Source organism: Paramormyrops kingsleyae, chromosome 25, assembly GCF_048594095.1.
Source record: "Paramormyrops kingsleyae isolate MSU_618 chromosome 25, PKINGS_0.4, whole genome shotgun sequence".
In the NCBI taxonomy this organism is placed as follows: Eukaryota; Metazoa; Chordata; class Actinopteri; order Osteoglossiformes; family Mormyridae; genus Paramormyrops; species Paramormyrops kingsleyae.
In genome coordinates, this window is record NC_132821.1 from 29147208 (window position 1) to 29173530 (window position 26323).

The following is a 26323-nucleotide window of genomic DNA, read 5'->3' on the forward strand; positions in this document are numbered from 1 at the left end:
AACGGTGACAGGTCACATTGATTATGTCACTGTTAACTCTGGCTTCCCAAGTGGATTATGGGAAATGAGAGTGCCAAAGTAATAAGGAATATAGACCAGCGTCTCACTTTCCTGTTCTCAAACGGAGAGGAAGGGACTTGCTATAGCTTCTGAATTCCAGACCGACATGAGTAGCATAAGTAGCACTGCTATTTAGAGTGTTCCATTTCCCACACAAATTCCTGCCTAAAATAAATGAGAATGCCCACAATCTATATAGAAATGAGACAAAGATACACAGATAATATTTGACTTATGCACCCATGGCATCACACAGGAAAAATGCGACTCAATAAAACTCTAATTCTCTTTTGGCTACAGATTTTCTATTTGACTTCAGCCACGTTGGTCTTTCAAGATCAATACCCAAGGGGAAAATAAGTGAAACTATGCTGCATAACACTGAGATCTTTTTTTTTATTAGAATTCATTTATAACAAATGGAACTTGTGTCAGCAAAGAACTGAATTTTCATACAGACTTCTTTCACCATCAATGTAACCTAAGTAAGAAAATAAAAAGCACTCCTTTCATTCTGAAAAAGACATTTACATATAATACTAATAAGAGGTAATTGATTCTTTTAACAAGCCATCTTTTTTTGTTGCTTTTTTATAGTTTTTTTTTTGTACAGTTTCATTAAGTTCCGGCCTATGCATCCAGATGAGTTAAAGAGCAGGAGGACACAAAGTTTATTTTGTGATGACACTCCAAGCATGAACGGTGAAGCCATGTGCAAAGACGTCATGACAGGACTTTCGTGTGCTGGAGTATCTTGCCGTTAGGATGGATGCCGTCTTGTCCACAAATTCTCTTTTTGTCTTTTTAAATATTTATTTTCCGTGTTATTTACAGACACATCAAATGGGACTTTTTTTTTTTTTTTAAAACTCCTTACAGATGGGTTCAAGTAACATAATTGGGTTTAGAATCAATAGGGCAGTGCATAGTACAAAGATATAGAAAGTGCGAGTTGTCCTACGGGGCTGTGATGCGTTTTCATGCATATCGGAAAGGCGGAGATGACGACGGAGGTGAGGCGAGAGCAGAGTCCCGCCTCTCGGACAGAACAGACTATGAACAGAAATGGTTTCTACAGCGAGACAATGCTGGACGAGAGCACCTCAATCGTTACATATATGATGAGGAATGGAGACAAACAATAAACAAACAAACGAAAAAAATCTGGTTGACCAGGTGGTTGGCGGAAAATGGTTTAGCTACTGAAAATGGCAAGGGAAAGAAAGCACCTGGAATGCACATCCAAAAAAGCCCCTAAATAAACCAAAATAAAACGCGCAAGGATTTCGGAATGAAGGCTCAGTGCTACGGCGACGGACACGACTTGCGTTGGAGTGCATCTGATTGTCGGGCCTTCGAATGCCGAACTTGCCCCAGCAAACCGCTCTCCCGGCTTAACGAAATGATGCTTAACTATCCAGGTCCAGAGTTCACTGCCATTATCCCTAAGTATACGATTCACTAAATGAGATTACTATTCTGGCCCGTGGTTTGAGCAGCCAGGAAAGTGTATTTCACTTATCGGCAAATGTTAATTCCCCAGCTGTTTCCGCCTGACCTCGTATTATAGTGACTGACCCCAACACCTAACGCAATCGCATTGTATACGCCTGAAATGCTATTCATTTATCTCATAACTGTGAACTGATCTTCAGGATGGTGCTGAATCACAACAAAAAAGCATTTAATCTCAATATAACTGGGATTGAGGCTGACAGACCTACACGTTTCTTTGAAAGCCATCCGACGCTCTAGAGCATCTCTGCAGCTGGGTTCTGTGAACTTCACAGGGGCGTTTAAACCGATTTGCTCAGCCAAAGGAAAGACAAAGGCCTACACAGGAATACCACAATAGACTTACTTGCATATATAATTTCAAATAACATGTAAAAAAAAGAGAATACTTTAGGTAAAATTAAATATACATATAATACATAAAAATGTAAAGGAATTTATAAAAACAGGCATTTAATATAAGGCACTCTAAATGTAAAATCAAAACATTAATTTGATACTGTTTACTATATTTGCACATTGGTAAGTGGTTTCTTTGTTCCTGTCCTTATGACTTTGCAGGATGGTATCTAGACTGGCTTTTCGACAAGGCAAATGTGGCCCTCTGCACAAAACACAGAGCGGTCGATGAGGCAAGAGCACGTCGACGCACCCAAGCACCTTGTGACGGACATCGCGGGGTCAGTTTCTGCATCCTTTCGGGAATGAGCGTAGAATGACTAACAAAATAACTACATTTATCCTATATATAATACACCTATTTATTGCACAGGAAAAGATACACTGTATCAGAATACGTTTTGTCCTACTGATGTGCATTCCAGTGAAAAATCTCTTAATTTCCCCCAAAATACAGAAATATCATTGTGGAAGCTATCAGAAAATATAAATAATTTTTTTTATCTCTCTTGATCTCTCCTGACATATAATTGTATATTTATATCGTCATTATATATATGCTAATATATATTTATATATATATGGGGTCATAAACTGATTTGGCAAAATTTGTATATCGTCTCAATACGGAAGAACTAAGATAATCGGAGTAGCAGCAACTTCATACTTTGCTCATCCCTGTTGATTCCACGGAGCCCAAGTTAATCACATGGTCGTTACGGGCAACTTGCATTAGAAAATAATAATAATAATAAAATAAAATAGCAACCCCGTAACCAAGTTATTTGGTAGTGTACAAGAAGCACTGCATAAAAGTGTGCAATAAGGAAACAAGAGCGCAATAAAATAACAATAAAATAACAATGATAATAATCATAGTAGTGGGTAAACGGAAAATTGTGACATTTCTCTGCTTGTGACACCTAAGAGTAGAGTTGTCAGTCCTAGAGATAAAAAAAGACCTTATGTTTTCCAAGTAAATGTTGTGTTTAGTTTATCTTTATTAAATGATAATAACCTGATTAAAAAAGAAATTAATTTTACACAGTTAAAGACAAAGCACTTGTCAGCTGTATGATAAAATACTAAAAAACTACATCATTGTTATTTGTTTTTAGCTTGTCTTTATATATTCCCAATTTCCAAATTGTTAGCAATAAACCATGAAATGGGATCTGTGTGTTATTTTGCAGTGCCTGCTTTTATCACAAAAAATGGTGTCCTTCTGAAATCAAATATATATCTATGTACTGGGTGGTGGAGTTGCCATATTAGCTATACAACTGAGGGGTGACCTTCTGGATTTGTGTTGACCTTTCACACTTCACCGTGTGGTGTGTGCTGTTGATGATCAAGTCACTGATGTGGCTTCCATTGTCTTTCAGTTTTATTCCAACATGAATCCTTGAAGCAACTGAAAGAATGAAGAAAAAAAAAATCTTCCATGTCTTCTGCTGTTAAAAACCAGGGTGATTTATCAAATGAGTCAATTCTTGGTCCGCCTAGAACATATTTATTTTCGTTCATGTTTCACATCAGACGCTTAGCTTGGCATTAAGAAATACTTCTCAAAGCAAGTAGTTATGGCTCAGAAGAGGCTCTCCGTGTCTTGATGGGCCTGTCTTTTTTTTTTCTCACTATGGGTGGAAATATTATGTTGCATAGTGATCAAAACTTCCAAGGTATTCCAGTCCAGCTCTGTAGCAAAACTGGTACTGATCCTGAAAAAGAACAAGCAAGAGATATACCATTTGATCAATATGTGATGTTCACACATACCTAATTAGAAGCCTTGGTAAAATAATCCAATAATGTATGATGTAACAGTGTAGAAAGGGGTGTGGCCACAACATGTACGGGAACTGTCTGTCATGTGACTGATTAGTTCCTGATCTGGGTTGTGTTTTATTTCTGTCTTGCATTTGCTTAATGTTCAACCTGTACTTGTTCCACGATGTTTCCCTGCTTAATGCCATGTGTGTTGCTTTGTTTGCCCGTCCAATAAACAGGATTCTTACTTTCGGTGTATGTCTATTGTAGGGTGACCACCCAGTCCATGTCTGTGGGGACAATTCAAGCCAGGACAGGGTTTGTAAACTACCATTTTAATTAAAAAGACCTGGATTTCACTTTAGCACTGAGTTCTTGCTGTGTGCTGATTGGTCAGTCTCCGATAATCATGCATGTGTCACTAATGTTAATGCGAAACAGCTGGATGAGTCTTTCAATCAAGGAAACAAACCAGTCAAAGCAGAAGAAGAACTGAACTATTTAGCCGAGCACAGGAGCCTTTCAGTTTTAAAGTGGCTTGTAAAAGCTGAAATAGCTCATAGTGTCTCCCAGACATGGATTAGGGGGTCGCCCTAGTCTATTGGTAAACCAAAGCAGAGGATGAAGTATAAAACAGAGAATTAAAGTTGGACCTCTTACAGTCACCTGAGGTAGAACCTGAAGTCCCCAAAACTTTACAAGTCAATCCACTCTAATAAAATGTAAATAATAATAATAATAATAGCAGTGTAAATTAGAGAGAGATCTGTACTGAGCTCAGTGATTACCGTGGAGATTTCTGGATTTGCGTTGTGGCCAAAAAACAAGATGGGGGGTTAAGTTAAACTAGAACAGAAATTGATCATAATAGCGGCTCATAGGAGTGGAAGATCAGCTGACCCTTGTCTGGATTTGGTCCTAATTATGGTTTTAGCAGGATCAGCTGGGAGGGTCTGAGATGTTCTCGCAGGGGCGCTGTGTACACAGTCCTCTTGGAGGGTTTTATATGGTTCTGATTTTGTTTGCCGTTGATGAATGAGGTATTTGCATTTTCCTGGGGCTTTCAGTTTAACATTCTCCGAATGGCCTTGATCCCAGTTTATGTCTCAAGTTGTATCACCAGGTCTTTTGTGGGTTAACACCTGCTAATTGGCCCCATCCTTTTCCAGAGCTCCACCCCATGACCCTTCACCCCAGAGCCCCGCCCCATGACCCCAGAGCCCCGCCCCATGACCCCAGAGCCCCGCCCACAGCACTGCTCAGCTTGCCTACCTCTGTCTGTACCATGGCTGGCCTTTGTGTCCTTAGCATTTTGACCGTTTGGAAGATGTCTACCACTCCTTCGTATCTCATCCGCTCCAGAACAATGCTAAGAGTAATGAAGACACCAGTTCTCCCCACACCCGCGCTGCACAAGAGCGGAACAACAGTAATTAAGTTTTCACGCAACTCACTCAAAGGAAATCATTTTAACGGTGAAATTTTGCATAAAGCAACATCTGAGGGCTAAAATATAATGGCTGAGTATTCCGAAGCTGGATAATTGGCTCATAGCACAATTACAGTCTTCAGTTAAGTTAACCAGCGCAGAGGAAATCAATTTTACTTTCGACAATAAATGACTAGATTATACATATAAATTTATCAGTCATTAACTATACTGCAGCATCCAGAAACCCTTTCTGAAAAAAAACAAAAAACATATGTGAAGCATAGGTCTAGGAGACGTGATCAATAGTGAACCGATGTTAAGACTTAATCTGAGGTTAACCTGGTCAGTCAGCCAAGTGCATCTCATCAATCTATAGCAGGGGTGGCCAATGGTGACCGGTGTGTATGCAGGTTTTTGGGACAACCTTTAGCTCAGATGTTGAAACCCAGGTGTGAGGACCATTCAGCCAATCAGTCCTCTAATTAGTAATCTAATTAGGGAGTTGAAGTGACAACCCGCATACACAGCGGTCCTTTCTGGATAAGATTGCTCACCCCTGACCTATAGAGCTGAATTCACCTTGATGGTAGTATGTTAATATAATACTCCGTTTTAGCTAAGTGGTACTTGCATTATTTCTGTTATTCTTTTATGCCCTCTGATGTTTAACTTTGATCCAAGGCCATGTAAGGCCTAGATGAGCAGCTGTAAGCGACGGATGGATTTTTGGTTAATCGATGCAGAGGGCAGGTGTTTGTAACGCTCATAAGTCCACAGATGGGATTCCGTCAGGGTAAATTAAAGGACAAAATGGTTAAACAGCACTATATCTGAGAAAGCACATACTTCTCTTTTAATGATTTGGCACTTTAAACCTCGAGGCTTCTTGCTTACCTACAGTGCACCGAGATGGGTCCATCCTGACCAAACTGTTCTTTCGTTTTATGTACTTGACCGATGAAGTCGATGAACCCTTCTCCTGATTTTGGCACACCTTGTTCCGGCCAGTCCGTAAACTGAAATTGCCGTACTGTTCGTGACTGTCCATCCTGGAGTACAGATTTATAAAAAGTACAGCATCACCTGTCATATTCTTAAATAAAAAAAGGCATCTCTTGACACGTTGTCTTGAATCGAGAACTGATAGCTAGAAAACGGCAATGAAATACCTGCTTTTCCAGTAAAATACAATACAGATAAAACTGACTTGTCATACTGTGTTCAAAGAACCATGTGTATTCAAAAATTCTGTCTGAAGGAAGGAAGAGCACTTTATCCATATGAAGCTGTTTATAAGAAGAATCATTTGTCAGTCTATCAAAGAACGTTTATTGTGCGATCTGTGAAGATGTTGATGCTAGTGTTAGCCAAGGTAGCTTTGGGAGTATACATTACCAACATGATATGTGTATCCAAGATAAGGGAGCCAATCCCGCTGAGCTGTTTTGTAATATGCACTACAAAAGTCAAGCCTGCACTATTTATCATCATAAGCCTGTGATAAAAGACAAGCTTGCAGAGCTTAGAACTTGGTGCATTTGATCCCCAGTCAACCCCCTCAGCCATCAAAAGCACCATATCAACATTCCCAGCATGCAGCAGCTGCCAGTTACGTTTGCTGGTGGGGAAGGGGGCTGTGTTGGGGAGCCGTCAACTCGTTAGAAAATCGGAAAATGGTCTTCAGTACAGATACGTGACAGTCACATGTATCTACAGCGAATTCTCTTACCTCGGTGTACATCTTCATTCTCTGCAATTTCATCATCATGTCAAACTGATGACAAATTGTGCAGATGCAAAATGCTATGTGTATAATGTGATGTCTTGGGTTGCACACTACCTCAATGGATTATAGACGATATTAAAATTACGATAGAGCTCTACTCAAGCACGGGGCTGCAACAAACAGCATCAGGGGAGCATCACAGTAGATGATGTCATAAATTAAACCCCACCCCAACGGTTCACAGCAAATGACCTCACATGAGCTAAAACCGACCCAAAGAAGAGTTGCACAGGCACTACTAGAGTCACGCCTCATGATGACTTTACGTACTCTGGCGTCTGTCACTTTGAACTCCCTTAGAATGTACTGGGGCATGTTGTACTCCGCCATGGGGTCCACCACGAAGTACTGGTACCGAGCGGACCTCTCTGCTGGCCAGTATTGGTGGCATTTTTCCTGTAAGAGCAAGAAAGGGCATTATCAGCTAGGCTTTAAGCCATTTGACTAACATTAGGCTCCCAAGTGTTATGCATAAAAATAGCATTTAGAATAATATACTATATGTGCACAATATATGCATGTGTTGCAATTCTGGTTTCGTTGTTGCCAAGCAAACCAAGCACTAGAACTCTAAAAAGAGGCTACATTGTGTTTCGGCCAAAACGACCCACCCTCCCCATCTCGCGCAGCTTTGTAAGCATGACCACAATGGTGGAGTTGTGTTCCCAGAGCAGCCTCCAGAAGTCCTCCGTGGTCTCTGCTAGGGGCCCTTGAGTGGCAATATAGGCCTTCTGTTGCCTGCAAAGAGACCAACGCATAGCAAATAATAATAGTGCTCCAACATCGGAATCCCTGCGTTCAGCCAACTGCAAGGACGGGTCTTGCCAAGATGATTTAATTCAGTCCCCGCTGTAAAAAATGACTCTATCAAAGCCAGCATATTTAAGCCATTAATGCCACATTAATCAAAGCACTGAATGACTCCAACAAAGCAAATGAACACTCTCATATCTTTAAGCCATTCACTGCAAGAGCATCATGAGCTGTTGGGCACGTTTCTAACGATACTGTCATGTGACTGACAGCTCAGCATCAAAGTCCGCAAACGAATGAAAGGACGACGTCATGTTTTCGGCAGTAAATTATTATTATTTATGTTTGGAATAGCACAATAACTCAAAGAAAACTCAATCTGCCTAAGTGGAAATCCCCAGCACAACAAACCTACTCAACAGATGGCGCGGGGAAGGTTTATTTAGTAAAACGCTGGGTACGTCATCAGTTTTTCCTGACAGTTCGCATTTTGCAGTGTGTAAGCAACTATGAAGGGGAGAATAAACGGAGTTAGCCTGACAGAGTTATTTCAGCCGGTCCTAATTAAGTAGTTCTCGCACGTTGCAGTACTTTAGTGAAGCCAGAACGTCTCATTTAACGACCGAAATGCTTTGCTGTTATTAATCAGGGAAACTTCAGTCCCGTGAATCTGCCAGTGAGCCTCATGCATTCTGCACCAAAACGAAAGATGCAGCGCCGGCTTACCTGTAACCGTCAATGAAGCTCGCGTTGATGTAGTCCGAACCTTCCACCCCCCGGATGGGCTGCAGGCAGACTCTCGTGGACTCGTAGGGCATGATATTTACAAGGCGGTTCTTGAACTTGTTGCAGGGGAGGTTGGCGCTGATGAACCGGGATGTGTGGGCCTTAGTGTTAGCTAAACGCTGCAGAGTCAAGACAGCGGCACCCCCGTCAAATGGCAGCCACCTGCACCACGTCCCCATCTTTTTAACATAGGAACTACCCCCGTATCCCATCCCGGCAGATAAACACCTGAGCAGAACCGCCATGAAGCGGAAAACCCCCAAAACAGACAGCAAAACTATATGTATGTACATCTGTACGTGTGTGAATATTGCATTGTTAGTGGCAGTCATCAAGAAAAAAAGTCAAGTAACTGAAAAAGTAATGGTGAATGCAGATTAGCAGCTAAACGTAAATGTATTTCATTTATTTGGACGGTATATTCAGAATCATGCCTGAGTGGGAGTGAGATAGAAAAAGGGGCGTGGCCTGACTGATCATTTGCATATAAAAAGTGAACAGGCATCTGTCAAAACGCAGCATCACGTCAGGCGTGAAAGCATGCTGTCGCTGCTTGGGCACAGGCCTGTTTCTTGTTTTTTCACGCTACGGGGAGCGTACACTGGAAATCTGGACGACTACCCGTTCCCTTTTCAATGTGACTAGATCAAGGGAAGTGGCTATAAGGTAGGCTGCGAAAGTAGGCCAGATAGGCCGCGAAGGTAGGCCGCAAAGGTAGGCCGCAAAGGTAGGCCACGACCCCATGTTGTGCTCTCCCAGAAAGGCTTAGCGATCGCTGCCTCAGAAACGTCATTCAATGAAACGTCACCTAACTACTTGCCATGGTTTAGAATACACATGTACAGGAGACTTTTTGACATAATATCTTTTTGAGGGTTTTTGACATAATTTCACGTTAAATTAATAGTGGTTATAAGGTTCTCCTGATTTGCTGCTAGAGAGCATTTTAAAAACCTAAAGTGTTGCTAAAGTCTTTATGTACCTAAGAAATCAGTCAGGGTACAACATAGTTTCCCTTTAACGTGTAAATCACCAACCTAAGGTCATGCCTGCATAAGTAGATGCTAAAAGTCTTTGAGAAAAGTGTATGATTGTCCTCAATTTTCCGATGAATGCTACCTCAAACTCCACTCTGATTGCCATCGGCTTTATTGTATTTTCTAGCCCGATACAGAAATCGTATTTGTATATTTTTGTATATTTTTGTATATTTTTCAGATGATTTGATCATTTGTGGGAATTTGCTGTGTCTGTGTAGGAGGGATGTAAACACTGAGTTATCACCTACCTTGAATTCGAGCTCCATCCCGGTAACATTCTCGCCCGACTCTATCTGCGTCAGCTTCTGTATGTACGCGTACAGGTTCCTAGCGGGCACCTCCGTGTTGCCGCAGGTGACCGCTTCCAGGAGGGCGTCGTGGATGAAGACGTACTGGTCCTCTGTCTGGACCATGTAGTTCCTCTGGGCTCTCATGAGAGTCACGTGGCCATAGATGTCCACGGTCTTCTCATGTTTTATCCTCTCCAGCATGGCGTCGATGACGATGAAGCAGCCAGTCCGACCCACGCCGGCGCTATGAGGAAGAACATTAGGTTCCACGTTAGTTACTGACCCCCCTTTATAGGTGACATACTGTAGGCGATCGCCTAGGGCACCATTTCATTGAGGGGGCGCTAAAGAGCGAATGAAAAAAATCTGAAGAAATACCTCTGGTTGCATTCGGTGACATTTCAGTTATTTACACAAGTTTTAATATTTCAGTATATTTCTTGTGAAACAGTTAGCAGCCAGATACCCTGTGCTACTCAAATGTTTTTAATATAAAGGAATCGACAAAATTACTTTCCTGCTCTGTCAGTGTCAGTTTGTGTGTGTGTTTGGGGGGGGGGGGGGGGGGGGGGTTAGGAGAATCTCATTTAGGGCGTCAAATCACTCAGGGCTGGCCCTGATGATGACTTTCATAGTTAAAACATTTCCATTGAAACTAATCAAAAAAAAATAAAAAATCCCATTCCATGAAACTCCATAACAGTCGGTCCATGTTTTTGCTCCCTCCGGACTCCCTGCCAGACAGTCCACACTTTTGCTCCCCCCTAGCTCCCTACCTGGAGCTGGAAGCGAGCAAAAATATGGACTGTCTGTGGGTCCCCAAGGACCGGATTGGTCATGAAGGTCATCCCAGGAAGCAAAGGGCAGGTGATACCCTGGACTGGACGCTAGTCTATTGCAGGACACACACATCGAGGATAATTCAGAGATGCTAATTCATCTAACAGCATCCTTTTAACTGTGGGAGGAAACCCACATGAGCATGGGTAGAACCTGCCAACAGACACACCATCCCTTACAAGCTGAAATCCACTGCCCACGTACAGCCGAGGTAGGGTACTCCACAGGAGATGTCGCTGGGACTGAGTGAGGAGAGCATTCTGTCGATGATGTGCGCTGCCCACTTGAGGCCGAGGTGCTGGTACTCAACAGGACACGTAGCTGGTATTGAGTGAGGAGAATATGCAGCTGCTCAAATTCACTGCCCACATAAAGCCCGGTGAGATACTGCGCTGGGGATGTGAGCGAGTGAGTCGAACACGCTGCTCTGATCTCGGCAGAGTGCAGCTGACGGTTTAACCTTGAGCGTGATGTGAAGTGAAGGGTCTCAGATTCCCTGCTCAAGGGCCCCGAGCGAGGCCGGCCTGCAGGTCCCGTGGCCTTCCGTGAGGCTCCGGAAGCTCCATCTGCAGACCTCGTCGACACACCCATCCATATACTGCGCTCTAAAACTTATCAGAGCAGCTAATACCGATTAGCCCCCTTAGCCAAACATGCTTCCCTGACGCCACGCCGCCGCTCCCGTGACGTCAACGACCTTTTCGTCATTTGGGATATTTCAGACGTTTATAGGTGAGTTGAGCACAGACAGTTTTACGGTTTATGTAGTTAACTGCGGCTGTGGTTCTTCGTTATTTTTTGTTGTCCCTTAACAGGACAGTCCTGTCTTCTGGAAAGCCCAAGCGACTTCCTGACATAAATACTGCTGAAAGGATTTGGTCTGCTTGTATTTTTTTTTTCAAGCTTGAGATGTATCCACTGCTCTCCCTGGGTTGGGCCTACAGGCCTGAATGAGGGTGATTCATTTCATTAAGTCGGCTTTTATTTTGCCTTATGAATCGGACGACTGTTCCGCGATGCGACGGACAAATGTGGTATTTAAATGAGGATGCGGACACAGGTCGCTCTCTGCCCACTGGCATTAAGCGACCAGTTTTACGTGCTGTGTTTCTTAATCTTATTAATATGCCATAATAAGCTAAGGCAGGAAACTGACAGGCTGTAACGGGACCTGCTTGGGCGTTGACTGTCTTCTTAATGCGTCTTACTCTTAGCGACAAAATCACAAAATACACAGTGTCATCTCTGCGCTTCAGCTGTTTCGGATCAGCTTGAAATACCAGAAAGTCCCATTAGTATTAACGAGAGTTAAATGGCCATTAAAGATGGTCCCGCGTTTGCACCTCCAAGGGTTTGTTGCGACTTCTGTAGCTAAATGTTAGCGTAACCTAACCTCGTCAGATTGTGTAGCGGGACTGAAAAACAGCAAATATTTTCCTTGATAAGTAACATTAAGAGTTGGAGCTGTCACAGATGGAGAGGCTGACTGGAGGAGAGGCCAGAAGTAGCTTTCAGATCTTTGATGCTACAGGGCTATGCAGTATTGAACTTGGCTGGCTAACATTTTAACGATAAGTTTTTCTAAGCTGACATAACCCTCACAGAAATAACAGACACAACATTATTTTTCCCCCCGTACTAATCTTTCTGATTTCTTCTATAGATGACCCGCAAAAGGAGTTAATTACCAAGAAACATGCTGAAAAAGAGCTTCTAAAATTAGCTTTTGCTTTTATGTTAGCTTGAAAAGCAGAATGCCTTCGCATCCGCATCTGATATTTCAATCGCATTAATCATGCCAGGACCATATAAAAGGCATTCCTCAAAGGCGGGCCCGTATGAAGAGGGAGAAATTGGGGCTTTGATGAAAAGGACGCCGTAGATGGCAGGTATCTGATGTCACTTCAGTGAGTCTGGCGACGAAAACCTCGCAGCTTATCGTCAATTTCCATCACTCCTTCGACTGACTTCTTCCCGGGCTCTGGATGCCAACGGAAAAGCCGTGTCAACATAATCCACCTCACACAGAAGGGGGGGTGGGAAGGGAATCAGAGAGCCCTGCCGAGACCTCCTAGCCGCCCATCTGTAGCATTGTAGCGCACAGTCTCGCGAAAGAGCACCGCCCTGCAGATGGTCTGGATCCCATTCCTGCAAAGTCATTCTCTTGGGCAGGGAACAGGCAGCTGGGCAGTCAGAGGTGAATCGACGACCTCCACTGATGCAGGCTCAACTCCAAGCGCTTAATCCCCTGTCCCTCTGCATTTCCACACACCAGTGCCCAATCCCATGCTTACTTTTGGGGCCCCATCCACAGCATTACATAACAAATCCACACTCCTTTTATCTTTGATTATGTAATATTTTTCTCCCATGTTCCTTACCTTCAGAGGTCATCATTTTTAATTTATATTCTTAAAGTTGGTTGCCAAGTTCTTTCTGTATTGCATGTGCTTTAAATCTAACTAAGTCATTACACTGGTAAGAGTCACTTTTTCACTGCCTGACAGTCCAAGTAAACAGTCATTTCTCATTATCTCTCAAGCACATGTGTATTTTTTAAACAGAGAGCTCAAAATGAATTTTGTAATTTTTGGACTTGAACGTTCATGTTTGGAATTAAATAATAATTCCAGTAAAAAGTGGAAGTGATTTTTCCAAAGTAAGGTTGGAAAATAAAAGACCATAGATCACATTTTATAAGAAGGTAAAGAAATGGAATAGTTTTGTGGTTTGGTTGATTTGAAGCTCACCTGATCTCATAACTCGTCCAGGAACAGTCACCTTGGAGCTACATGAACATACCTATAACTTATTAAAAAGTAAGCTGTCGTGAAACACCAATCACATTGTGCCTTGCTGTCATTAAATCACTCTGAGTAGCTCACTATTTTATCACAACTGGGCAGCTTCGACTCTTTAAGGAACTATGGATATCGTCATTCAGGGTCGGAAAAAACACAGTAAAATGGTCTGCGACTCTTCGGGGATGAGGTTTTACCAGCGCTCGGGAAATTCACAGACCGTTCTGCCCTCCGGGATGGTGAATGGAGACAAGTATGAATTATTCTATTTTGTTTCTCCTGGTTTTCACTTGAAGCCCTGCATGCAAGATGGATCAGGCGGCCACGAGAGTGGCTGACTTGTTGTAAATATCGCTGTGCCTCTCTGGCTTACCTGGGTTAACGGTCTTTTTTGCAATGGATGTGGTTTTATTGTGCAGGATTTTGCAGAATTGTTCATGCAACGTTCCTGTCAGTCTATGCTGCAGAAATCAGTGGATATACGCAGTCATCCTGAAACGTAACATCTCCCTGTCGCTGTGTCTGTCTACCCGGCTGTCAGCGATGACAGACAGATATACAGGCAGGCAGGGAAGAGATTCATGTACAAACTGATGAATGAAGGAAATCCCACAATGCAATGCTGCCACTTAGCTCTCATTTTTTAAAGATTCTTAAAAAAAAAGAAAAGTCACAGCTAAAGCTATAAGTGCAATAGCTGCCAGGATTTTGGCAACTGGGTACAGCTTCTGCAAAAGTAGAAAATCTCAACAGCTGTTTCTGAAGTGAAGTATTAAAGCCAGAACATACACCTCCTCTGACATGATTCTTAATGGAAAGAATTAATTATCAAAGTCCTCTAAACTAGTGGGCAGACTGTAGTACCTTCCAGCAGTCCTGCCTTCTGCAATAACTCATTTATACCAATTTAATAAAGTATATTTTTTATGCCTGAGCTGTAGAAGGCTGGCAGTCAGACTCACTGACGGCAGAGAGGTTTAGTAAATGAAACCAGCAAAAGGGAGGCTCTGCTGCCAATACGGCTCCATCTGCCTGTTGCTAACACACACTGATTATCCCAGCAGTGACCCCTGTCAAAATGCAGCCTTTTAGTCATCACACCAAAGCAGGATTAGCCTCACATGATGAACGGATCACTCCTGCCACTTTCAAGCGGGCGAAATTAGCTCTGCACTGCGGAATTAGAAAACACATTCAGGGATAATGCAAGGGAGCAATCCGCATGCATGCATGCAGCACATGATGGCTGCGGTCGGTCTGCGCGTTTGTGTTGCATCTCGGCTCGTGGCCCCCGCCGGCGGTAATCACGGTCTCCGTTTCCTCCCCCGTACACACCTATCCTGCTTGTCGCCCCTGTGTCATTTTTAAAGAGGCTGGACATTCTACACGGTCACTCAGTAAATCTTGGCATTTCCAGCGGCCAAGTTACCCATCTGTTGGCTGCTCAGAAATACTACACAGTGATGACTTTGTCGAGACAGAGTGTTTTTGGATTCTGGAACAAAACGGCAGAGCTGGGGGGAAACTTCAATACGTTGCCAATCAGAATTTTCACTTATACAAAAATGTCCTGAAGGCAGAAAGAACATGATTGGTTCAGAGAGATATCCAATCAGATTGTAGAGGACATGGGTCCAAGCATCTAGAGGAGGTGGGGCCAACTAATCAGATGTCTTGGTCCCGCCTCCTCTAGTTGTTTGGACCCGCCTTCTCTACAGTCTGATTGGTTATCTCCCTGAACCAATCATTTTTCATTCTGCCCTCTGGACATTTTTGTATAAGTAAAACTCAGGTGAGGCAATACTTTGTGTGGTTGTATTCAGTTATTATTTGCACTCTCATACTGTACCTGGTCATTGCTCCGTGTTTTTGGCATTGGACCCATAAACTGACCACCAACGGCTCAGCTGTTCCATTTATCACTCAATAACTGCTCATTTACCATCATCCCCCCAGAAATACATCTGACTCACACACACACTTCCAATCCTTATTCTATCACTGCTGTATTTCCTTTTGTTTACTCTCCCACCTCCTTTATAACGATTCCCTCTCCACCAAGCTATCCTACCCTTTAGTACAGTGTGTTTGGCAAGACCGTGTACATGTTGTTACCCTTCATTTACACCCACGGTAGCCTAGGTGCATCAAAATCCTCAATCGGCTGCTTAATCTAGTGCCCGGGGAAGTGGTTATATGCAGGAACACATGATGAACGTGTCCCTAATGTGTTTGTTCTTGGCAGTAAGAGCTCAAGTATTTACAAGTGCATCTAAACCTTCTTCTTCATTTAAAATGCAACACTTTGTGAAAAAGAAAAAAGAACAGGTTTCAAGCACAGCGGCTTCAGGAGACCTCAGATGAAGGGATTGTTTTGTTTTTTGGCCACAGTCACCGAGGTTTATTTCATGTGCAGAAATTACCATTCGCGTGTGCGGAGTAGCGTTAATTCTCCTGTTTTGGCTGCATCATAGTACGATAATAAAAACACCGCCGGTACGTGTAATTAAACGAGTTACGGTTAAACCTCTCTTCCCCCTTTCCCTCCGTGGATTTACCCCTCGCTTGTGGCGGGGAACATTTGGTGTGTCATCCCCCTGGCCCTCCGGGAATCCTCGCTATTCACCACTTCAAGTGGCTCCTTTATTTATTGCTGAACCCCCCGCCCCCCCCAGGGTAGGAAACAGGAACTTTTCCAGAGGAAATGAGGCTGCTTCAACATGGTTGATGTGCAGCATGGTGGAGCAGACAGGAAGACCATGGGAGAACAGCGGAGGGCACTGATATTATTTATCCAGGTGTTTTGTTCATAAACCAAAAATGCTTGGCAGCACTATTCCATACACAGCAGTTTCACGCAGCGCATTGTCAGGGGGTGCCACTACAGATTTTGGGCCCCATGAAAGCAAATCATGTGGGGCCCTCAACTCAGACCAATCCAGTTATGTTCCGGATATATTAGGGCCCCTGTCTGACAGAGGTGGAAAGTTCAGAAAGTCCAGGAAGTACAAATCCAAACCAAGTGTTTGTCTCAACCAACCAGTTGAGTATAAAGAGTCACAGTCACAGAGTACTCAACTGGTTGGTTGAGACAAAATCTTGGTCTGGATTTTTACTCTCTGTACTTGAACTATCCACCTCTGCTGTCAGGGAATTGTCCTTATGCCCCCCCCCCCCCCACCACATTGGCCCTGCACATCATAACCAGCTATACTGTAATTAGACAGCAGTGAGAGCCACACTGCCACCAAGGCCCACACACACCGTGTTAGATCCGAAACGCTCGGAGGGCAGTGAGACGGGCTTTACGCACCTGCAGTGCACCGCCATGGGCCCAGCGTCGGGGGGGTTACAGGCCTTGACCCTCCGCAGGAAGGCCAGGAAGGGGGTGGGGTGCTCAGGAACCCCGTGGTCTGGCCAGGCCGTGAACTGGAACTGTCTGACTTCCCGCTTTTCGCTGGAGCCGTTCTGCTCGAGGATGATGTGGAAGAGATGAAGGGGGATCAGGTTACACAAACATACTGTAAATACCAATTACGGACGCCATTTAACAATTAACAATGCTCACCAGTCAAACATGTATCAGACAGCTATCCTGAGGCTAGTACTGCGCAGAGACGAATTCAAGGAAACAGCATAAAGCATCCCTCGCATTCCTTACCTTGTAAAGCGCAAATGTGCGCACGCAATACGTGGCCAGCTCCACGGTGTCCAGCAGCGTCACCTGGATCAGGCCGTATGTCTCCGTGCCCCTCGTTGGCCAGTACTGGTCGCATTTTACCTGTGGTGATTTAATATCGCATATAATATCGCATTAGATGCAAAATCTATTGCGACAAAATAAAACTGCAAAAACAAAGTGAAAGAAATACTAGCGTTTCTGCTCATGCACACCTAGGTAGTCTCACGTCCAAGGGTCAAGGAAAAAATTGCCACATAAACTGATCGACCAGCCAACAGTCAGAATAAACGGAGACACCTGAAAGGATTCAGCTAAAATTAAATTTTATATATTGGCCTAACAGACGCTACTTTAAGCACTCACATTTAAGATACTATACAGCTTGACTAGCCATTGAAGAGCCAATAAAATACCACTTCATTGCTATGTTACTGTTTCACTGCCCAATGACAGGCGCTATTACATGATTCTACACAGCCGTAGGTGCAGCCAAACTAAGGGTGTTTATGAGTCTTATGCAATGGTGTACCAACAGACGTAGCTACCTCAAGGCCAGGTCCTAAATAAGGCTTGCAAGACAGTTTGTGCTGTAACGGCGTGAGCTGGAAGATACATACAATAGCCCCTCTTTTCAAGATAAGCAATGAAAATATGCACTTTGTGTTGAAATGTCACACTGAATTATTGAAAAAGTTTAGAGGAAGCAATTCGGTCGACTTATTTTATCTGCACAATGCTCGTTATCGAGGAAAGAAGACCTACTGAGCACTCTGCTCCTCTTCACTTAAATACAATGCCCATATTACAGCAAATTCATAATCATATTCATATAAATGACCTCTGTCATTCGGACAATGCATGTCTTTCTACATAAAAAAACATAAACATGTAACTTTCAAAATTTTGCAAGAACTTCCTATCATGACAAACATCTACCGGATTCCGGCAGCCACATTCACCAGAAGACACGTATAGTCAACCCTGAAGGCAGAGAATACAGAGGGACTCGGATTTGCATCCAGCAGCAAGAGAGCAAGATTATGACCGTCTCAAATTAACGGTGTGGGAGGAGGATCTCTTTACATTCACATACATAGATCCCGAGTAGACGAATTACTTTCAGGAAAGTGAAAATGCGCTCTTGTGCTCCACAGCCTTTGGTGCCTAAAATAAACATTTAAATATAGCTGTGACTATGAGAACAATCTGCATTTTCCTGTGTCATTACTCATTATGCGGCAGCGGCTATGAAACATGCTACGTGACGAGGAGAAGCTTTTGAGTGCCTGCAGAGTGGCTTAGCGTGGAGGTTCGGCCTTAGCGCTAGCGGCTAAACCAGGACCACGTGCGCAAAGGAGTGACATGTAAGTACGGTAGGTGCTTTAAGTGGTGGGGTCACGCAAGCAAAAAGTCTTGCCTTGGAGAAGAAAAAAGAGGGCATCTGTAGAAAGCATCGAATGAGAAAGAGGAGAGAAACATCACGGGACTTTGGGACCACCGACACATACAGAACAGGAGTCTCCGACTTTCTCTACTGTCCAGTAGGTTTTCTATCCTACATGGCTTCTGATGAACCACACCTGCTCCTGGTATTTACCTGAGAACAGCTGTGGCTCATCAGAAGCCAAGGAGGATAGAAAACCTACTGGACGGTAGCTCTCCAGGACCGGAGTTGGAGACCCCTGATATAGAACCTTTGTATGAGACATATGGACACATACGTATCCTGAATTGTAACATTTATGAGCAATTTTAAAAAATAGCATATAATCATCCCCTATATCAGGTCAGGTCCTGCTTCTTAACCACCTTAGCTACTGTGTGATGAGCGAACTGGTGCAGAATGGGGGGGCTACTCTGTGGTGGCAGAAGTGGCTCCCCATTTGACCTGTTAAATACTCTGGGTATCTTGAAAAGTGCCATATAAATGTAAAGTGTATAAGTGAGTAATGCAAACGTGCAATGAGCTGGGCACTCACCCTTGACCTCTCCTCAAGTTTCGTCATCATGACAATATTGGCACTATGTTGCTCCCATATCATCCTCCAGAAGTCCCCGAAGGTCTCCGGCAGGGATCCCTGGGTGGCGATGTAAGCATTCTGCCTTCTGTAGCCATCAATGTAGTTGGCATTGATGTAATCACTTCCAGGGATCCCTAGAAGCCATAAAATAAATAAATAAGCCCCCCTTGAATGAGAAGAGGAATATGCATCGTAACCGAATTTGGACTCGGAGAGGGTCGGCGGACGGATCGACCGCGAAACCATGACAGACAGATGAGAGAGATGTGATGGGGACGAAGAGACTGGGCTGGCGGAGCGATCGATATCACCCCCAGGCTGCTAAGATGTAGCCTGGCTTTAATACAACAACTGTCACCGTCTCTCAGCAATGAGCATTCAAAGATTATACAAGGATTCGAATATCAGAACCGGTTCCGAATAAAAAACTCAATAAAAGCTTAAAATACTGGGTAACAGGGAAAGGAGAGTCGGAAAATTCATTCATGGGCATGGATATTTTTACTTGGCCAGCTACAAACGAAGAGCAAATTTCCAAGACTCAGTCGGTCCATGTCTGGTTGCCTGAGATGAGACCACCGATGACCAGGCTTCCTCATCATCAGCGTTGGGCATTTCAGGCCCAGAAGCTACAAATTCTGACCAAGATTTTATTTCAGCTAACCAGTTGAATACTCTGCGAATGACTCTTTATGCTCCATTGATGGTAGGAACAAAATCTTGGTCTGGATTTCTAGTTTCTGGACCTGAAATTCCCAGCATTGCTCATCATATGTTACAGTATTAGGAACTGAAATTCACCCATTATTCATACAATCCAACTGTAGTTAAAACTGCAAAACTCACTAAGTGAAATTCAAGTCAAGTTGCTTCACTGTCATTTCCCACACAAGAAACAAAACTGAAAGGGAACAAGTGGTGGGAGTGGGGATAAACTAAAAAATGAAAGAAAAAATAAACAATGACAGCAGGTCCACAAAAACTGAAACGTATTCCGTGGACTGAGTGAGCTGTGGAAATTTGCTCTTCGATAAATATAGTGCCCGCAAGCGGACGAAGGACGGCCTGAGACCAGCTTAAGGCCGCTTCTGTAAGCCACAGCCGCCCGTTAAAGAGTGGCTCGGCTGGGGTGCATTTTGGCATTTTCTTTTTGCTCCCCCCCCCCCCACCCGAATAAAAGTGGCGGGTCGTTTCCAGCCACGGCTGAAGTGAAGCTGACAGCCCGTCAGAGCGGCCGGCAGGCAGCCGTGCACTCCGCTCGCACATGCTCCGCGGAGATAAGTCCCATCTGCACGGAGTTCACCTCCCACCAGCCACAACCGCAGCTGCGCCGCTTCTCTCCCAGTCTCTCTCTCTCTCTCCCTCGCAGGTAAATTATTCAGTAGATGGAGCAGAGCACAATGCCACCACACGCTCTTCTCAGACTCTCCCTCCAGCCTGGCTTTCTTTTTGATGGGCAGGCATACCGACAATTAAGCTGTAGCTTCCGGTTAAAACAGGCAGGAATATTTCGCTTTAAAGGGAATTGCATCAGGAGAACAACAAGCAAACGGAGAGTTACGCTGGGCCAGCGGGCCGACTGTCAGTCTGGCGTCGTGGAAGGAAACCATTCCGTTATAACTTTGCATATCTAAATATCATTTTCCCCTTTGAGTCGCTAAAAATGGGCCTTCCACAAATGATACATTATTCAGCGTATACTGATGAATGAACAAAGCTCGGAGAAAAGTTGAAAGTCTACAGCTGACATCCTCAGGATGCTATTGTTATGCTAGTTAGCATGAAGTGCATGAAGCAGGTCCTCCTCGAAACATTCGGAATAAACAAAAATCGCAAATGGCCCTATTAAAAGCTACTGAGCGGCCTTCTCTGCAGAACACAGCTCTGTTTACGTTGAGTTAATGGAATCAATCCATCTTAAGATCCTCTTAATGTTTCTCTTCTGGCAAGAAAATGGGATAAAAAGGAAACTTAATTTATTTGTCTTCTTTTCTCCTCTCCTCACACATTTGCCGCCATGTTTATCTCATTCCACAAAGCTGAATGTCCTTGGCAGAACCGCAGATATCATTACGCTGATTTTCATATCGTTCTGCTTGGTAGCTAAACTGTTAATCAAACAGCTTCATCAGAACAGAAAACTACGTGAAGCGTAATATAATTTTATACTGAAAAAGCTAATGAATTCCGTGTTAACTTCGTAAAATACTTTCATGAATCAGTAATTAATCTTGAATTAAACCATGTGATTGGGGTTGGATTATAAGGAACAGGAGATGGCCTATTAATCACAAAGTCCTATATCACATTACCGCAGTTTATCACTGGAAAACATTCCGAATGCAGTGCATGTTACTAGCGTACGTAACATGCTTGTAACGTAATGTTATGCTAGCTAATTTCCATGCCAGATCCACAACATCTGCTACCGCTCACTGCATGGCACACGCCTAGTATGCTAAAAATGATCTCTGGAAATGGTCGGATTATCAAATACCACCGGCAGAGCTCAGGTTCATGTAAAAACAGAAGCTGGATTTAATTCCGGAACAGAGTGGCCCTTCTTCTATAGAAAGAAGTGAGCTACGCGTATTTGTGTAGCAAAATAACAATAAATAACACTTTGAGGAATCTGTGTGCTTCCAATCCCCCAGTCAAGGTCTCTCAAATCTCCAGATGTATTGTTTACATTGTTGCACAAAGCCTGAAGATGCCTGCAGAAAGCCAATAAACCGGAGCGGTTAAGGGTTAGCAGAAGCTCAGTGTTGTCGTTGAGAGAGTTCAGTGAAGGGCAACCGACGTACATCTGTGACAAGAGGTAGGAATTATAATGACAGGCGGCAAGATTTTTTATTTTTTTTTTGTTGAACTTTTGTCTCTGGGAGGGGGTGGCTGAGAGAACGCCTGATTTTATGCCACTCCAAAGCACTGGAGGAGAGAAATGAAGTTGACCTCAGCTGTTATTTCAGTCACATGACCTGTTCTGGCCTGAGTGGGTGGGGGGGGGGGGGGGCGTTGTAACAATATAGCTGACATAGATATAGGTGACACAGAAAAGGTGGAGGTTCACATAAAACGGATGGTGAACGTTAATCTCTGTATATCAACGGTAAGAACATAATAAAACCTAAAGTAGATTTTTAAAAAATGTCCTTACATTGTAAAGCCATGGGGAAATGTATACCAGGCAAACCAAACACAATGAAGTTCACATTCCTGTGAGGAAACTCTTTTATTTTATATGCTACCAGTAAATTAATTTGACATTTTCATCAAGTAAGACATTAACCTTAAGCTAATAAAAATCGGGGCTTTGAACACAACGGAATCCACGTAACGACACATTGAAATAAAGCCTCTGATTTACGTGTGCCAACAATACTACAAAAGGGACGAAAAACAATACAACGACAGGGATGTTTGTGAGATGAGAAAATAGCACAGCACTCTAGGTTTTAAGAGGACGATAAACCTAAGCACTGTGGTGGAATACAGCCAAAGGAGAGGTTACCTTCAATAGTAGACAGGAGGACTCTGGAATGGTCATAGGCGATGACATTAGCATATCTGTTCTTTGGTTTGTTGACCTCCAGGTTCGAATGCTCCCAAGTGAACTGCTGGCCGGGATCGACGGACTGCGAGGGAAGGAGAAAAGCGTCTGCTTTCAACTGAAATTTGCAAAAATAACTACATATGGAAACGATCCATTATGATCACATATGTTTCTGGGTACAATCTTGATTGTTTTTTTTTTTTATTTCTATAATAGCTACTTTTACACATGCTTTGCGTTAATGTTGAGGTTTTCATGTTCACATATGCATTCGTATAAGTCCATGTTTTGCTTTAAGTGATGCAACTAGTAAGCTTATATGACACTTTAAACCGGTTTTCATTTGTTTTTCCATGACAGCCTAAAATGACTCGCGCATGATTTGGAAAAGATTTCAGAAACACGTGATCAGGAATCACCTCTGCAACAGTAGTTACCAAATCATCCAATTTATTCACAACATTGTTCAAACTATAAGTTTAAAAGCACTTGTTTTTAATTAAAACAACAATGCTCAATGAATTTTAATGAATAATAATAATAATTAAAAAAAAAAAAACAGCGCACCACATTACACATGCATCTCTGCACACTTCGAACATCAACAGAAAGGCACTGTTTTGGGATGACGCACATTCAACGCAAAACCTGTGTCATTCTGATGGCCCCTCAAGGCTCAACTTCAATTTTGTGTCTGATTTGATGAGAAGGCATCACGCAGATGCCTCGTTAGAAGCTCAAAAAATAATTATGCATGGAGATAGATGCTACTGCAAATAAGGACTCAAAATGAGAGTCAGTTGGTGAAACATATTAATGAGTCAATTATTCCCATTTTTTTGTTAATGTCTTTAAGTTGAAATATATTACCATGACCTGACACTGTTTCTGTGTCACTCACCAAAGTATATCACCGTGTTTTAGTAGGAGCAATGAAAACTGTCCTCCTCTTATAAAATCTTTATTCAATGTTTATGATTAATTAAATACAATTATCTACCATTTTCCTACTGCTTTTTACAATTTCCATAAAGTATTAGACCAGGAGAACAGTGGTGACCTGGTTTTTAAAACTTTTCTTAAATATCACATTCTGCATTACTGTCACCATTTTGATAAATCTTATTCTGCTTTAATCTGCGTACGGATGATCATGCGCTGAGCAAAAGCAGCTTTGATTCGAACGCTTCCGTGCCAGCGGCAGTGCGGAGATCACGCGGCGCTCGTGCATCCCAAGCTGATTGACCCGAATCAGCATCAGCCCAAAATTCGACATGGTGCCAGATCTGTGTGTCAAGTTAAAATCTCGGGGAGCCAATCAACCATGCCCAGAATTTTAGGCGAGTTTCTGCAGTTAAACATATATTGTCCGACTGCTGATTTTACAGCATAAGTAGGCAAATATTATATACGTTGACCTCAAGTTTAAGTTTATTTTGCAGAGGAAAGTTAGAGAAACAACAACTATTTATATAACAGAGGGTCAAGCCTGTCTGGGGACATCTTCTGGCTCACATATATACCTTCAGCCGATCAGTATGAGTTTGGATCACTGAAGCAATGCCACAGATTCACATGGATCAGTCAGACCAGCAGCCCAGCCAAGGTGAGGCGAGAGGCCAGGCCTAGTCACATGACCACCTTCCCTAGCTAAACATACCACAGCAACAAATACGTATTTATTTATTTACTGTCTTTGCCCGTCGTCACTTTTGGAGGTGCGGACAGGCACATCTGTATCTGGCGACCTCGCCGAAAGATCTCCCAGGTGCCTTTATCAGCCAAACGGCGTCTTTAAACAGTCTACTCCAGAGCATCGCTGAGATGTTTACAAATCACTCCAGAGTGAATAAGAGGCGACGTGGCTGGTCTGTGCAGACCGATCGCGGCTCCTCGGGACAGGCAAATCTCCTTGCGTAACACGCGTTGGTTTTTGCCGTTCGCTGCTTCATGCGACTGAAGTCCTCTGACATTTAAAGGCTTATTTGCGGCCAAAGGGATATTACTTCTGCGTTCCGTCTTTCCCCAAATTCTACAATTTATATACCAAACTAAATGAGCTAATAATTGCAGAGAAAGCACATTTCTCCTCACGGACATCCAACCTGTTAGCTCTGTGGCTGCCAAACTGGAAATTATGTCATCTTAGTTCTTCAACAGTATGTGTTTTGGTCCAGAATAGAGGCACATAAACGTAATCTACTGACCAAAACACCCTTGCCTGTTTATTTTAAGTATTTGAATTCTTCGACAATCCATGAAACAGCAGCCAACACACCCTTGCCTTCAAAAATGTGGTTTCCTTCTATATTTCTTAATTTTCAACAAAGTGACCTCATGATTCTTTTGAAGAGGTGTTTGAAATAAACTGACACGAATCCTTTCTTACAATGTCAGCCACTTCATATTCTTGTGGTCAGTGGGTGAATGGGCCTTTAAAACAGGGCGACTGAGACCATCGCCACTGGAACGTTTTGCCTATGTTTGGAAAGCAGGGCAACGCAGAGCTCTCTCCATAAATAAAAGGTCATTTATATAACCAGAAGGCGAGGTTTCCATTTGTAATGTGGCGCGCTGTGAGGTATTGTGACAGAGAAAACCGTAGCACTTCAAGTAATCCTTTATGAACTTACACAGTAAGAATAATACACAATAAAGAACTGAAAATTCTGCTGGAAATGATTATCTTTAATATCCATACTCATTGTGAATTCGAGAACCGATTTTACCTGCTGTCTGCAGCAAGGCTTACAAAAAACTTGGTTCGTTTCATTAAGTGAGCAAATGAAATCACAATCCTCGGCGAAAACTTTCATAACTCAGCCAATGGAGCTAAGAAAGCTGAATTGATCCCTTAATAAGAGCACACACTTTCTCAAGACATCAGTAGAGGCCAAATCCATGACATCACTCATGATAAAAGGCGCCCTCGTTTCATGGCTGTCCATTCCTCATGAAAACTACCTTGAATTTCAATTTAATGTGCTTAAGACACAATAACAGTCGGGCAGTTTGGCGGACGGCCACAACACGATCTCATCTCTTTTAAACGTTGGCAGGCCCATCATGAACTGGGTGCGAGAGGTCAGCCACAGGGCCGTGAATACAATAGCTCTGAAGGCCTGCCTGCCGCAAGCAACTGGATGACATTAGGTCTGGTCTTTGAAGACAGCAATCTGTTTATTGGAAGCAGATTTCATCCATGCTGTATTCTCTTATAAGGATTGGCAAGGCTGGGCACTGGGGGGGGGGGGGCACCACGTCTTACAGATAATTCATAAATGCAGAAAACAATTGGCTTCTGAAAACAGATATGATGGCAATCATGCTCTTAGCCATCAGGAAGGCGTGAACTCCCGTCCAATGAACAAGTGATGACATCACTGGAAGGGTTGATGTAATCTCGTATGGAACCGACCCTTTCGGTCGCTTTTATCCAAAGCCATACATAGTTTTAGCCATCTGCCCAAGCAGATATTGCACTTGAGCAATGAGGCTAAGCACTTGGCTCAAAGCTGCAACAGCAGGCTCTGACTCCTGTCCCGGTTCCCCATGGATCACATTACGGAAGAGATGGAGTTCATGCCACATAGGA

At 43.3% G+C, this 26323-nt stretch overlaps 1 protein-coding gene across 11 annotated transcripts in view; it reads right to left on the minus strand.

Annotated features, from left to right (window-relative positions):
• Positions 1 to 436: 436 nt before the first annotated feature.
• Positions 437 to 26323, minus strand: part of LOC111853062 (receptor-type tyrosine-protein phosphatase delta-like) — a 276305-nt gene continuing 250418 nt past the window's right edge. For all 11 annotated transcript variants that reach the window (XM_072707602.1, XM_072707597.1, XM_072707596.1 and 8 more), the window contains 11 exons: positions 22687 to 22810; positions 19134 to 19309; positions 17134 to 17253; positions 16786 to 16940; positions 9790 to 10075; positions 8442 to 8620; positions 7574 to 7700; positions 7233 to 7358; positions 6071 to 6225; positions 5017 to 5152; positions 437 to 3695 (listed from right to left, as the gene is read on the minus strand). In XM_072707602.1, the coding sequence (XP_072563703.1) occupies positions 3627 to 3695; positions 5017 to 5152; positions 6071 to 6225; positions 7233 to 7358; positions 7574 to 7700; positions 8442 to 8620; positions 9790 to 10075; positions 16786 to 16940; positions 17134 to 17253; positions 19134 to 19309; positions 22687 to 22810 (1653 nt within the window). In that variant the 3' untranslated portion in view covers positions 437 to 3626. The remainder of the gene's footprint in view (positions 3696 to 5016; positions 5153 to 6070; positions 6226 to 7232; positions 7359 to 7573; positions 7701 to 8441; positions 8621 to 9789; positions 10076 to 16785; positions 16941 to 17133; positions 17254 to 19133; positions 19310 to 22686; positions 22811 to 26323) is intronic.